At 33.4% G+C, this 12036-nt stretch overlaps 1 protein-coding gene across 2 annotated transcripts in view; it reads right to left on the reverse strand.

Moving 5' to 3' along the window:
• Positions 1–4794: 4794 nt before the first annotated feature.
• Positions 4795–12036, reverse strand: part of LOC131068198 (uncharacterized) — a 118980-nt gene continuing 111738 nt past the window's right edge. Inside the window, exons 4-10 of one of the 2 annotated variants that reach the window (XM_058003372.2) lie at positions 11665–11786; positions 11205–11408; positions 10520–10579; positions 9577–9715; positions 9149–9267; positions 5653–5880; positions 4795–5251 (exon numbers count right to left, since the gene is read on the reverse strand). In XM_058003372.2, the coding sequence (XP_057859355.2) occupies positions 5057–5251; positions 5653–5880; positions 9149–9267; positions 9577–9715; positions 10520–10579; positions 11205–11408; positions 11665–11786 (1067 nt within the window). In that variant the 3' untranslated portion in view covers positions 4795–5056. The remainder of the gene's footprint in view (positions 5252–5652; positions 5881–9148; positions 9268–9576; positions 9716–10519; positions 10580–11204; positions 11409–11664; positions 11787–12036) is intronic. The other variant, XM_058003373.2, reaches the window with a different exon arrangement.

Raw genomic sequence — 12036 nt, forward strand, 5'->3', positions numbered from 1 at the left:
TTCCTAAATTTAGCTTAAGTCAAATAGAGAAAAGGTGACTTAATTTTTAAATTAGTATGATTTAATTAATTAAGTAAACTAGTACATTTTACTCTTAACAATTTTTGTGTTGAAATGAGGATATCAATACCTAGAGGAAAAAAAATTACAATTTTTTCTCTATTTTTCAATTTTTTACACATTTATGAAACATGATCCTTAATGTTCAATGAAAAACCTACATTCAAAGAAATAAAAAATAAATATATTAATGAAAATGAAATATAGTAAAAAATTATTTTTTAAGGAAATCTTATAATAAGGACTACATACTTACAAAATAAAACTTCTAAATGAATTCATCTAACCCCTGAAAAAAGCTAATGTAAAAGTGATTTTTTGCTAGCATTTTGATAGGTGCGAAGGAGACTCCATTGCAAGTATGGTTTAAGAGTAGAGAGGTTCTATCCAAGGGATTTTGATCTAAGAGGTTTTGATCTAACATTCTTCAATTAATTATTTCAAATGGGACCTATCAAGACTTAAATCATTATATTTTCTAAAAAATGTGTGATTTCAGCAAAAATCAAGATGCACCAAAAAGTGTAACCCAGTATTGTGGGATCACCCAAAAATAAGAGTTGAATGAATATGCAATATAAAAGAGGGAGTATAAGGACTTCGTAGAAAAGGTATAAAACCATTCTAAATTTATATCTACTAAGTTGCACTATATTCAATTTGATCAGCCATCGTCGATATGTGTCAAGCATATGATAAGTGTTTTATATGACCTGATATATTGTTGTGGTTATTATATTTATTAATAAAAGTCTCCATACTAAAAGGAGTATGTGAGAATATTAGAAGTAAAATGATATCATATCCATTTAGGTGTTGAATTGGTGACAACGGGATGAAAAGAAGTATCTAGCTTGGAAGATATTTATGGGAGTTGAGAATATACACAATATATTAGGCAGCGATAGTGAAGGAATAAAATGTTGGTTAAGAGAGATAGCTCACAAGAAATAGATGATGATTCCTCTAGAAAAGGTGGTGATATTTAAATGGCAGATGGCCAATAAAGTGGAGAAATATAATGGAAATGATCTAATTTTAAAAGATATTGCTTAAACATAGAAGAGAAAATAGTAAATAAAGAACCATGAGAAATATTTGAATTCTCGTTAAAAAAAATTCCTTCTATTATTAATATTTCTTTATTTGTCAATGTAGATTTTTTTCTTATATATATCAATATATTAAAACCTAACATAAAACCTAAACATCATGTTTTTTCCCCTTATATTTTTATATTTTTCTTTATTTCATTAGCATAACTTGATATTCATGTTAGAATTATCTTAAAATAAAATAATTTCCATGTCCCTTTCATTGATGAGTAACATCTTAGAGTTACTCCACATTGTAGAGTTTTCCTCACTAATTTTAGACCACGCACTAATGATGAAATGATATTTCATTTCTATTTTTTTATGAACCAAGTTATGTTGTCATGTCAAAGTTGTCACTGGTTGGGTTTTATCCATGTGGCTAAATAAAAATTCTATAGGAGATCCTAGAATTTATTGTTGAGCCTCCACCCACTTTGATGGAATTAAAGATATATGTCATCTTTATCTTGTAGCAAAAGGTTCCTTCACATTGCTAAATGATATACAAATAAAAATATCCATAGTGCTTTCCCATATTTACATATGTAGCCTTACTATTTATCCACATGTTATCTATAGTTCATAGTTTATCATACACCCCTTTAGTTACAATTTTTCATGGCAAAATAGTTTCCAAAGTACATGCCAAATTCTTGGCACTTCTCTAAAAGCAAACCAAATATTAGGTCATGTATGTCCTTAAGACAAAATGAACAAGAGTATTATGTGGCACGTTCTTACTACATTGTTGAGCTCCTTCACATTGGCAAATTCTTCCCCTTCTTTCAAGTTCAATTGGTGGTACATGATCTAGAGTGGATTGCTTAAATACTTTTTTATAATAAATTCTTATTATAATCCCACTTAATTCTAGTTATAGCCCACATGGATATTAGAAAGTGGACCTATCAACATCACATATGTAGCAACCTCTCATTGTGTCATTAGAGTTTTTCACGTCTTGAAGTACCCAAAATATTATTTTATCACTCAACAATGCTACTTCACCACATTGATATATTTTCATTAGAAAAGCATCTAGGTTGTATTATCTTATGTCCGTATATGCTTTGACATCGTAGATTTAATATTTATTATACTTCACTACTACAGAACCTATAATAGATTATAAATGAAACTACACATGATCTCCACGGTGGAACATATCTAAATTTTCAGTTTCCCATAAAACACGTCATAACATAAAAAAATGACGGAGGGTGAAACAGGTTTCTTACAAGTCACCAATGAGTCCAAAAGAAAATCACATCATAATAATCATCAATTTCACTTATCTAACTGGCAATAATGGAGCATATTTAAAGAAAGTACAGTTGCATTGCTCACACATGAGGAGGGGGCCTATAAAAGTTCTCCCAAAATGAAAGATTTAAAAAATGAGAATAGGAGAGAAAAGTTAGGGGTTGACGAATCATTTGGAATTGTTCTAAATTGTTTTCACTAACTTGATAAATTAACAAGTTAAAAAAAATGTTTGAAAACAACAAATTATTACAAGATGTTAGCCCAACATGTAGACGTCTGCACTAAATGCAAGTATCCATACAATTTATGTTCAAAAATGATGAGAGACAAGAAACACAGAACTAAGACAAAAGTGACACGATAAAATGATCACAAGAAAGAAGGCACGAACACCTTGAAAAAAAAAGACTAATGCAGCCTTCAAAAACACTGAGGAAATGAACACCAAAGTGGATACAAAATATAGGTGAAATTGTGAAGATATAGAATTTATTTCACACACAAATACATTCAATATATGTAATTATATTATGTCATTCATTTTATAATATTTATATTAGTTATCAAGTTGTTCATTTGTGATACATGTATAACTTTAAAGTACCCTAACAACATTAATTAATATTCAATTTTTCATATATTTAAACATTGCCTATCTATGATAAATAATCAATTATACCATAATTGTATGTGAGAGTAATATTATAATATATGTATATGCATAACATATAAAGTCCAATGTGTATATACAAGCACTTGTATTATTGTACGTATATGCACACATTTGTGTGCATGTCTATCCATACATACATACATGGCCATAGTTAAATATGTACATGCTCACACACACATACATCCAATGAGCATTAAATAATATTTTTCAAACTTTTTCAAATTTTTATATGCAGTAGATAATATATCTCAAGAACCCTTGGCTTCTTATAAGTATTCGACAGTATTTTTTAAGTGCTCTTTTTATTATATTCTTTTAAGTGCTCTTTTTATTATATTCTTTTAAGTGCTCTTACACCCCGTACATTTAGATTCTTCTTCAACGACCATAAACATGCAAAACCATTCATCGTTCTTAAATGCATCCTTACTATTCTATTTAAGTCTTCCTTTGTTTTGCAATCTCTTATCAAATGGATGATTTTCTATAAAAGAATAAACATTACTACAATAAAAACCCCTCCAATATGTAGTTTGTTACTAATTTAGGTTCCAGAAGTTGGTTCATATTTGCTTTTACATTTAAACCAGCACGACCATTACTTGTTGCTTCAAGCATGTTATCCATCCTATCAAACATGACCCTTACTCTGCATGTATTGTTTGCCTCTACTCTTTAAGGCAAAACTACTAGGTGAAATTATAACCAATGTGGGAAAACATATTAGTTTAAAGTCAAAACTTTCAAATATCCCTCGCCTTTTAATTTTTTAAAGCGAGTAGAAGTGGGCACACAAAAGCACATTGTTCAGGTATTCCATTGTCATCCATCCAGTCCAGGGTATCTAAATTTTGCAATTTGCTGCTTTGCAGTATCTACCTAAATTTTGCAAATTGTTTCTTTGTAGTAAGATAGATAATTCCAGAGTACCCAAGTTTTGCAATTTGGTTTGTTGCAGTCCAATGATTAGGGTCTAGTGTTGTGTTCCCTCTGGGACAATATCTAACTCTGTATAGAAGTCAGCAATGGATGTTGTGGAAGACTCGATTAATTTTAAACCCTACACTAATTTCAAATGAAATATGACATGAGGTTAAGTAATATTTGATATGGTCCTCTTTCTTGAAAGAAGAGCATTGTTACTGTTGAATGCCACTCTCCCATTATTAAAATATTTGTGGTTGTGCTAGTCGAGAATTCATTCAAATGGATGTAACCACAAACTATTTGTATAAATATATATTTGTAATATAATTACCATGCTTCAATTTCATGGCATAAGGAATTGCTCTATATATTTGTAATATAATTAAAATGAGTCAATTTTGCGGCACACTACTGCCTGTTGAAAAATCAATAATACATGAGATGTACTAAAGCACCAATCCTCCAAACGATTAGAGTTTTCGTATTGCTAGTGATTTCAAGATTGTCTACTGGGTTAAAATTTCATTTGGTGGCGCTGTTACCATAGAAAAGATATAATGTCCAATGTGAAATCTTGTGGTTTAACTTAACACACTTGTATTAGCATTGAGAACTGGTTCAAAAATCCCTGAATGAGTGCAGACGAAGCCAAGTATAAAACCTGGGGAAATTTGACAGCATGAATACAACTTTCATGGCCCACTAGATGGATATTTGTAAGCAATTTAAATAATAATAATGAAGCAACAAAAATAAATTCAAAAATCTGCATAATCCAAAATCAAATAACATATTATTTATTAAAAACCACATGAATGATATCTTCATTTTAAAAAGACTTATGTTTAACACAGAATAATATGTTTGAAGAAATGCTAAACATGTTGGACCCTCGATCCTGTACACTAGATAGCCTTTTGCTAAATGGCCACCTCAAATTTTTATAATTACTACCACAAATATTAGTTAAAAAAAAAAGAGTTGGTAAATATTCCAATCAAACTTTGCAAGCCCATGCAAAATAATTATCTAATCACTTTCCAATACAGAACTTTCCAAAGATGTTTGATAGAACTTCTTCATTGATGTCTACACCACCAATCTGCCCAAGAGCTAAAGCTGCCTCTCTCAAATCAATGGTCCAAAAGTCCACTGGCAAGTCCTGCTCAATAGAAGTTCTAAGTCGCTCTAAAGATTCCTCTGTCCGCAAAAGTTGCTCAGCTTGCCTCTGCATAACAGATATTTTCTCCAATTATTCCTCCTTTCAGAAAATAACAGCTAAAAACAACAAAGACTGTAGTGTTCTTATCATATTCCTTTTCATGTCACATATTTTCAAATCTATACTTTCGTTGTTTTGTTGTTATAGCATATAGAATATGTCACTATTAGTAAAATAACAAAGACAAAAGAACCTTATTAAGATAATAACAAAAATAAACCCATACTGCACTCAAGCAGCATACTTACTAAAATTAAATTTGCAGAATGGAAAGGAATATTACATGGCTCAAGAAACAAGAATTCACACAAAAATCTGCATTTAAGGGCTTGAAATTGTAGCCTGTAGGCAGTCATCCTTGACTAAACAAATAATGTGCCAAAAGTTCTTACAATGATGAAAATTACCTGGTTTACAGCCCACTGGCGACCACCAGCAGAAATGTTTTGAAGGCCAACCAATTCCAGTAAGGCTAACTCTAGATCTTGGATTCCCAGGCCTTTAGGTGCACATGTTGATACTTTCTTATTGAATGAATCCCCAATGGCAGGTGGCAATTTTACAGTACCTGCTGGATTGCAGTCAATTTTGTTAAGAGCGAGAATTGCTGGAGATGGTGGTGCACCTGACAACTTCTGAAAAATCAAATAACTATTGTTAGCACTTCTCTTAAAACTCAAGCAAATCTTCATCAAAACTCTAAAGCAATCTAATATTCAAACTAAATGCTTAAATTAGGTCATTAAATACAAATCCCAAGGTGAGAAATGAATGTGCTATTTAGTTTTCAATATGGCCTTAGGATAAAGTGTAAGTTTCCTGCCTCTATAGCCAATCAGAACTAGATAAATCAAAGAAGCATTAATCGTTTGAGGAATTAATTGACAAACCAAAAAAATAAAACTTTTTGAAAAAATCGTGAAAAAATTGGAAAAAAATCGGAAAAAAATCAGGAAAAAATCGGAAAAAATCAGATTTACAAAAAAACGTAAAAAATTGAAGAAAAACAATCAAAAACTACTTTTTTATAATATTTAAGAGCATTTCCATAGCATAGAGATATTGTAAGCAAATAAAATAGAGACTTCAACACATGAATGGTAGAAAATAGATTTCCGTTGACACATTATACACCATCAAAATAGTCAATAGTTTGTTTCACATGTTATAAAAAACATTGATACACCACCAACATTAATATGAGTTACTTTGCGAATCTATGTTTTAATTAATTTTATGAGTTAATATTTCTACAAAAAAATTTAAAATATGAAAAATAATAATATTTAAGATAAATAATATTTTTTATATTTTTGTTTCAAAAAATTGCCATTTTAAATTTATTACCTATCAAAACTTAACATAAAAAAATAATATAATTAAATTATACTTATAATCACTCTAGTAAAACGGATTAATGATGGAACAATACAAACTCAACAATTTCATATAACTAGAAGGTACCCCGAATTTTTTCGAAAATGTTCCCGCCTGCTGCTCTGGCTCACTCCCCTGCATCTGCTCTCCCCAACGGTAACTCGGATTTGTTCGCCGCCATTGCACCTGGTCGTGCAAGATTCTCCTGGGCGTCAATGGCTGCTGCGGGCCCTTGCCCCGGCTCTACTCGGGTGTCGCAAGATCTGTCTAATGCCTCAAATTTATGCAGAGGGGGAAGCAGGGGGTTTATCCCCGTCTCCTGTGCCGCCTCTGTCAATGTGAATAAGGATTCCGATCGAGAAATAGAGAACAATGTGAAGGTTTTTACGGAGCATAGTGATATCTGTAGATTCAAGGGTATTTGGCCCAACCTCCTGGAGCTGCATAAATGGATCTCTCAACAATGGGGTCCTCTCATTTTTGGTACAATTCACATATACCCTATGGCTAAAGGTTTCTTTGTTGCTAAATTTGAGAATGCTAAGGATAGAAGAAAAAATTTGTGTGAAAGTTTTTTCTATGAGAAAGATAATATGCCGCTTTTGGCCAAACCCTGGCACTATGATTTTAACCCCCTTTCTGAGAAGTTCAACAAAATTTCGGTTCGACTTCGGCTTCCTTACCTTCCTCTCCATTTGTGGGTTGATTCTCTCTTTGAGAAAATAGGTGATGCTATTGGGAATTTCATTATGGTGGATGATGAATCCTTTGGGCTTTATCATACTACTTTTGCTCGCATTCTAGTGGAGCTAGATGTGTCTAAGGGACTACCAGCTGAGATTGTCATTAATTCCTCTTTTGGCAGCTGAGTCCAAACTTTGGATTACAAAGGTATTCCTTTCAGGTGTCGTGGATGCTTTAAAACTGGTCATGAGGCTGAGAATTGTGGGCTTGAGAAGAAAAATCTTGTGGCTTCATGGTGGTCGGGGGCCTCATACCAGCATTACACGATAAAGAAATCTGCGGACTCTTCTAAAGAGTTGCTGGATGCTAGGGTTTCTACTATGGCTGGTTCAAATCCTTTAATGGTGAAGAAAGATTCTTCGGATGCCACAAAGGATGTTTCTGTGATTAAAGATGTTGTGATACAAGATGTTGTTGTCTCTTCTGCTGAAAATGGTTTGCTATCTCTTAGCCCGCCGGCTGCTTCACCGTGTGTTGATACATCTATCACCCCATCTACCGGATGTCGTCCTGTGTCCGCAACGGTTGTTGCTCCCTCTACCATTGCTCTTTCTTCCAATCTGGATAGATCGGTGTTGCGCTCTTCGGATTGGTCTGTTGCGGTAGCTAAAGTTGAAGAAGGATGGATTACTGTAAAGGGGAAGCATTCAAAGACATCCAAGCCTTCTTTTGATATGACTCTTCGTTCCCACAAGGCCAGTTGTAAATCTTGAGGGCCCTTGTGGTTGGTTGTTTGAGCTGGTTTTTCTGGCCTTGTCTTTGATTGGGTTGCTTGGTGTCGTTTGGGGAAGACTCTATTTTTTGGTTGTGGCCCTCTCCTCTTTGTTGAGTGGTCAAGTTCTATCCCTTGTTTGATTTGTAAAGGGTTTTGGGTCCCTTCAAAACCTGTTTTTCACATAATCAAAAACAATTTCATATAACTATTCACAAATGAGTAAAAATATTGCCCCAACTTTTGACATTTTACAATTTAAAATCTTATCCATCAAATTTCTAATTGAAAACTTTATTGCAAAAAAAAAAGAATTAATTCAATTAAAAAAACACTTTATTGCAAAATCATAATGACTTGAGACGAGAGGAGATTATCGACGCTTGCATAAACTTTTTATTGAAAATGGATAACACTAAAAGACCCAAAGTCGCACATGGTAGGTGATAAAGAAGAGAAAAACAGCTATTCCGTGAGTGTCGTGATTCTGCTATTCCCATGTCTATTCCTGTGTCTGGTATCCCAGGCAACGCCACGCAACAAACTTATAGGTTTTGGGCATCTGTTTTAGGGATTTTTTTAGCCAGTTCGTGAGGAAAAAATTTCGCAATTTATTGCGGATTTCAATCGTGATTTACGATGTGATTATATGTGATTTAATCGGCAATAAGTCATTGACTTTAGGTCAACGATTTCTGGCACGATTATAGGGCAAAAATCGGGAGCAAGGCCGACTTAATCAGAATCGCAATTAATCGCGATTCAATGCCAATTTTATGCTTCACTGAGTTATAAATAACCTATGGATATATCCCTACAAGCTCCCACTTTCCAAAATCCCAAAAGATCCAGCTGCTCATTTTTTTTGGTTCATTCTATCCCTTCATAATTTTATCAATCCAAACCTTTTTATTCATCTTTATTGTTTCTCTTAATTATAGGGTGCAAAGGGTGTTTCTGTATTTTGAACTGAAGTTAATTTTCTACAAGAGCTTTTAAAATTTAGAAGAAAAGAATTTGATAAGCTCAATACATGGAAATTATAATTATAGAAGCACAATCAAACCAACCTGTTTTTGTTTAATCCTCTCATAAATTCTGCTGTCTTCAGATGTCCATCCCTCTGCAGCACTAATCATCATGATTATCACATCCGCACCCATAGCAGCTGCTTCAGACCTTTGTACTCCTGGAAAGCAAATTGAATGTGAATAATCTGGGATATAAATTAGAATAATAATGGATAAGAAAGCACTCTTTCTCAATTGCAATTTGACCAAGTAGACTTTACAATTGAGAGTAATAAGTGATGACTCCTCGGTGGAAAAGAATGGTTGATTATGTTTTCAATGATTGTTTACCATTTCCTATAGAAATGCAGAAATGGATAAGCATAAGCCATAGATACCTCGAAATATTACATGGATGTTAAGACAGTATAGTGGTCTGGATTTGCCTGTGATAAGTGCACCTCAAATTCCTATGTGAAGTATCTTACCAATGCTTTCAACAAAATCATCCGTTTCCCGTATGCCAGCAGTATCAAGAAGTCTAACAGGAACCCCTTGAACAGCAACACCTGCTTCAACAACATCCCTTGTAGTCCCAGCAATCTCTGTAACAATTGCCCTCTCACTCTACAAATTACAAAAAAGTTCCAAAAATCAATCTTATTTGTCTAGTTGTATTTTCTAAAACAAGAGCAACTAGCAAAATTCCAATATCTTCACTGCATCAAAATTGTTTAACAATATTCAAAAAATGAAGAATCAGAACACACGGAAAATTGGCATCCCTCACCTAGATGACAACATTTACATTTTAAATGGCAAGTACAGTACTGATGCGAGAGTTATTTGCACCCAAAAAAATGACATCCTTTTTAGTTTTAAATTTCAGAAGAACTAAAAGGCTGCAAGAAAGAGCACCATGAGCTATTTTACACATTCATGGTTCAATCATAACAAATACCAAGGCTAAAACCTTACAGAAATGGATATTTAAGACTGAATAGCCTTCGGCAGTATCACAGTACAAGAATAAGCTATTTCTTTGTTTTTTCAATAACTCATCTGGATTTCAATTATTTTGCAACTAATAAGAGTTTTATTGCAGTTAATCAATTTTCTTTAGCCATTGATCATTGTATCATATACTAATTTTACCACATAGCAGACTATATTTGTCTCTTATATACAATTCAGACACAACATTGGTATTAACATGTAGACAATATTAATACAATTATATTATTTGAGGAAATTTAGGCACAAGATGTTCTCGCTAGCAGACCTTAAGATTGTTCCTTTCTCTCAGATTGCCACAACCAATGCACAGGTAATCAAAATGACTTCAAATAATTACTAGCCTAGGATTCCCATAGCTTTTCTTAAATAGAATTCTGAGGAAATAGTGAAACTAAAGTTGGTAATCTAACCTACTTTGCTCCATGCATTGAGAAGGCTGGACTTCCCTACATTTGGTCTTCCGACTATTGCAACCTGCAAAAAGTTAAAAGAGGCAGAATTAAAGATTTATGAAGATAACTCAGAAAAATAGTAATACCTATCTTCATAACGGAGCCTGGGAATGGTATCCTAAGTGCATTTTGAAATTGAAGATTAGAATCCAAATACATGAACTTCCTGCCTATGGCCAGTTTGTTCCCACAGGCCCCTGACATTGTCATAGTAATTTAAAATTTTGATGGAGAAGGATGTTAAGATACAAAAAACAAATCTGTAGGCATGTGTCTTCAGGGAATATAGAATAATATTATAGTGTTAAACAAAGATGAAAAGGATCAAAAGAAGAAGTGTGACACAATATACTTAAATTCTATATTCTCCAGAACTTCATGATTTACCCTCACTGGATATTTATTCAAATTTGCAAGCATTAGCAGTATTTATTACTAGCACTATGTTGCAAATGGATTTTGCATACTCTTTACTTATTCAACTTACAGACACTGAGAAGGCTACATTCCCCTAAACAAAGACATGAATAGGAGTGTTAGTACCATGCACCAGTGAAATATCTTATACTAGAGTACCATGCAACCAGTGAAATATCTTATACTTAGTGAAATATCTTACACTTAGAGATCAGTACATGAAAAAATACCTGCAAGCCAGTCTGGAGTAGCTGACCACGATTTGCAGTTTCCAGGGCTTGATGCACTTGCTGCCACATTTCATTTATTCTAGAAATCAATAATCTTGTGTCCAAAGGTGGCATTTCATCATCAAAATCCAAACGAGCTTCAATCTCTGCCAGCATTTCAATACACTGCATTCTCAAAGATTGCACTAAGGAAGACAATCCTCCCTGTCACATAACATATAAACCAATAAAATATGCAACATTCTGTCAATAAAAAACATTTCATTAAATTTGATAAAAATGATCAGAAAAGCCACAATTACTAGCATACCATTCAGTTTTTCAAAGCACATGTTTGCAGAAAATGTTGATGTGCAACTTCTAAACTTTTTACAGAACATGCATGCTACATTAAGTACAATATCAAGCATACTTGTGTATGTTTAAGAAAAATTACATAAGCTGCAATCACTGGGAATACCTGTATGCCTGCTAAAGCAGTCTCTGCAGCGGTCACTGATTTTGCAGAAATTAGCTGGGCCACATTCTCTGCTTGAGAAAGATCTAGGCGCCCATTTAGAAATGCACGCAGTGTGAACTCCCCTGAAACAAATTGAAGTCTAATCAGAAAAAATCCTCTCATTCTGTATACATGAAAGATAGTTTAGACTTATAATCTACGTTATTCAAGCCCTTTCTCTACCTACGCAAATTTCAAAGTTGCGAGTCATTTCAACTTAGGAGAACCCACTATTCCAAATAGTAGAAGACTTGCTCACTGAACCTGGATAAGCTTCTGGCACACTGACAATAATGCATCCTAGTAAAAGAAGGCTCTGGCCAATCAAGAAGT

This window comes from Cryptomeria japonica, chromosome 10 (genome assembly GCF_030272615.1).
Source record: "Cryptomeria japonica chromosome 10, Sugi_1.0, whole genome shotgun sequence".
Taxonomy (NCBI): domain Eukaryota; kingdom Viridiplantae; phylum Streptophyta; class Pinopsida; order Cupressales; family Cupressaceae; genus Cryptomeria; species Cryptomeria japonica.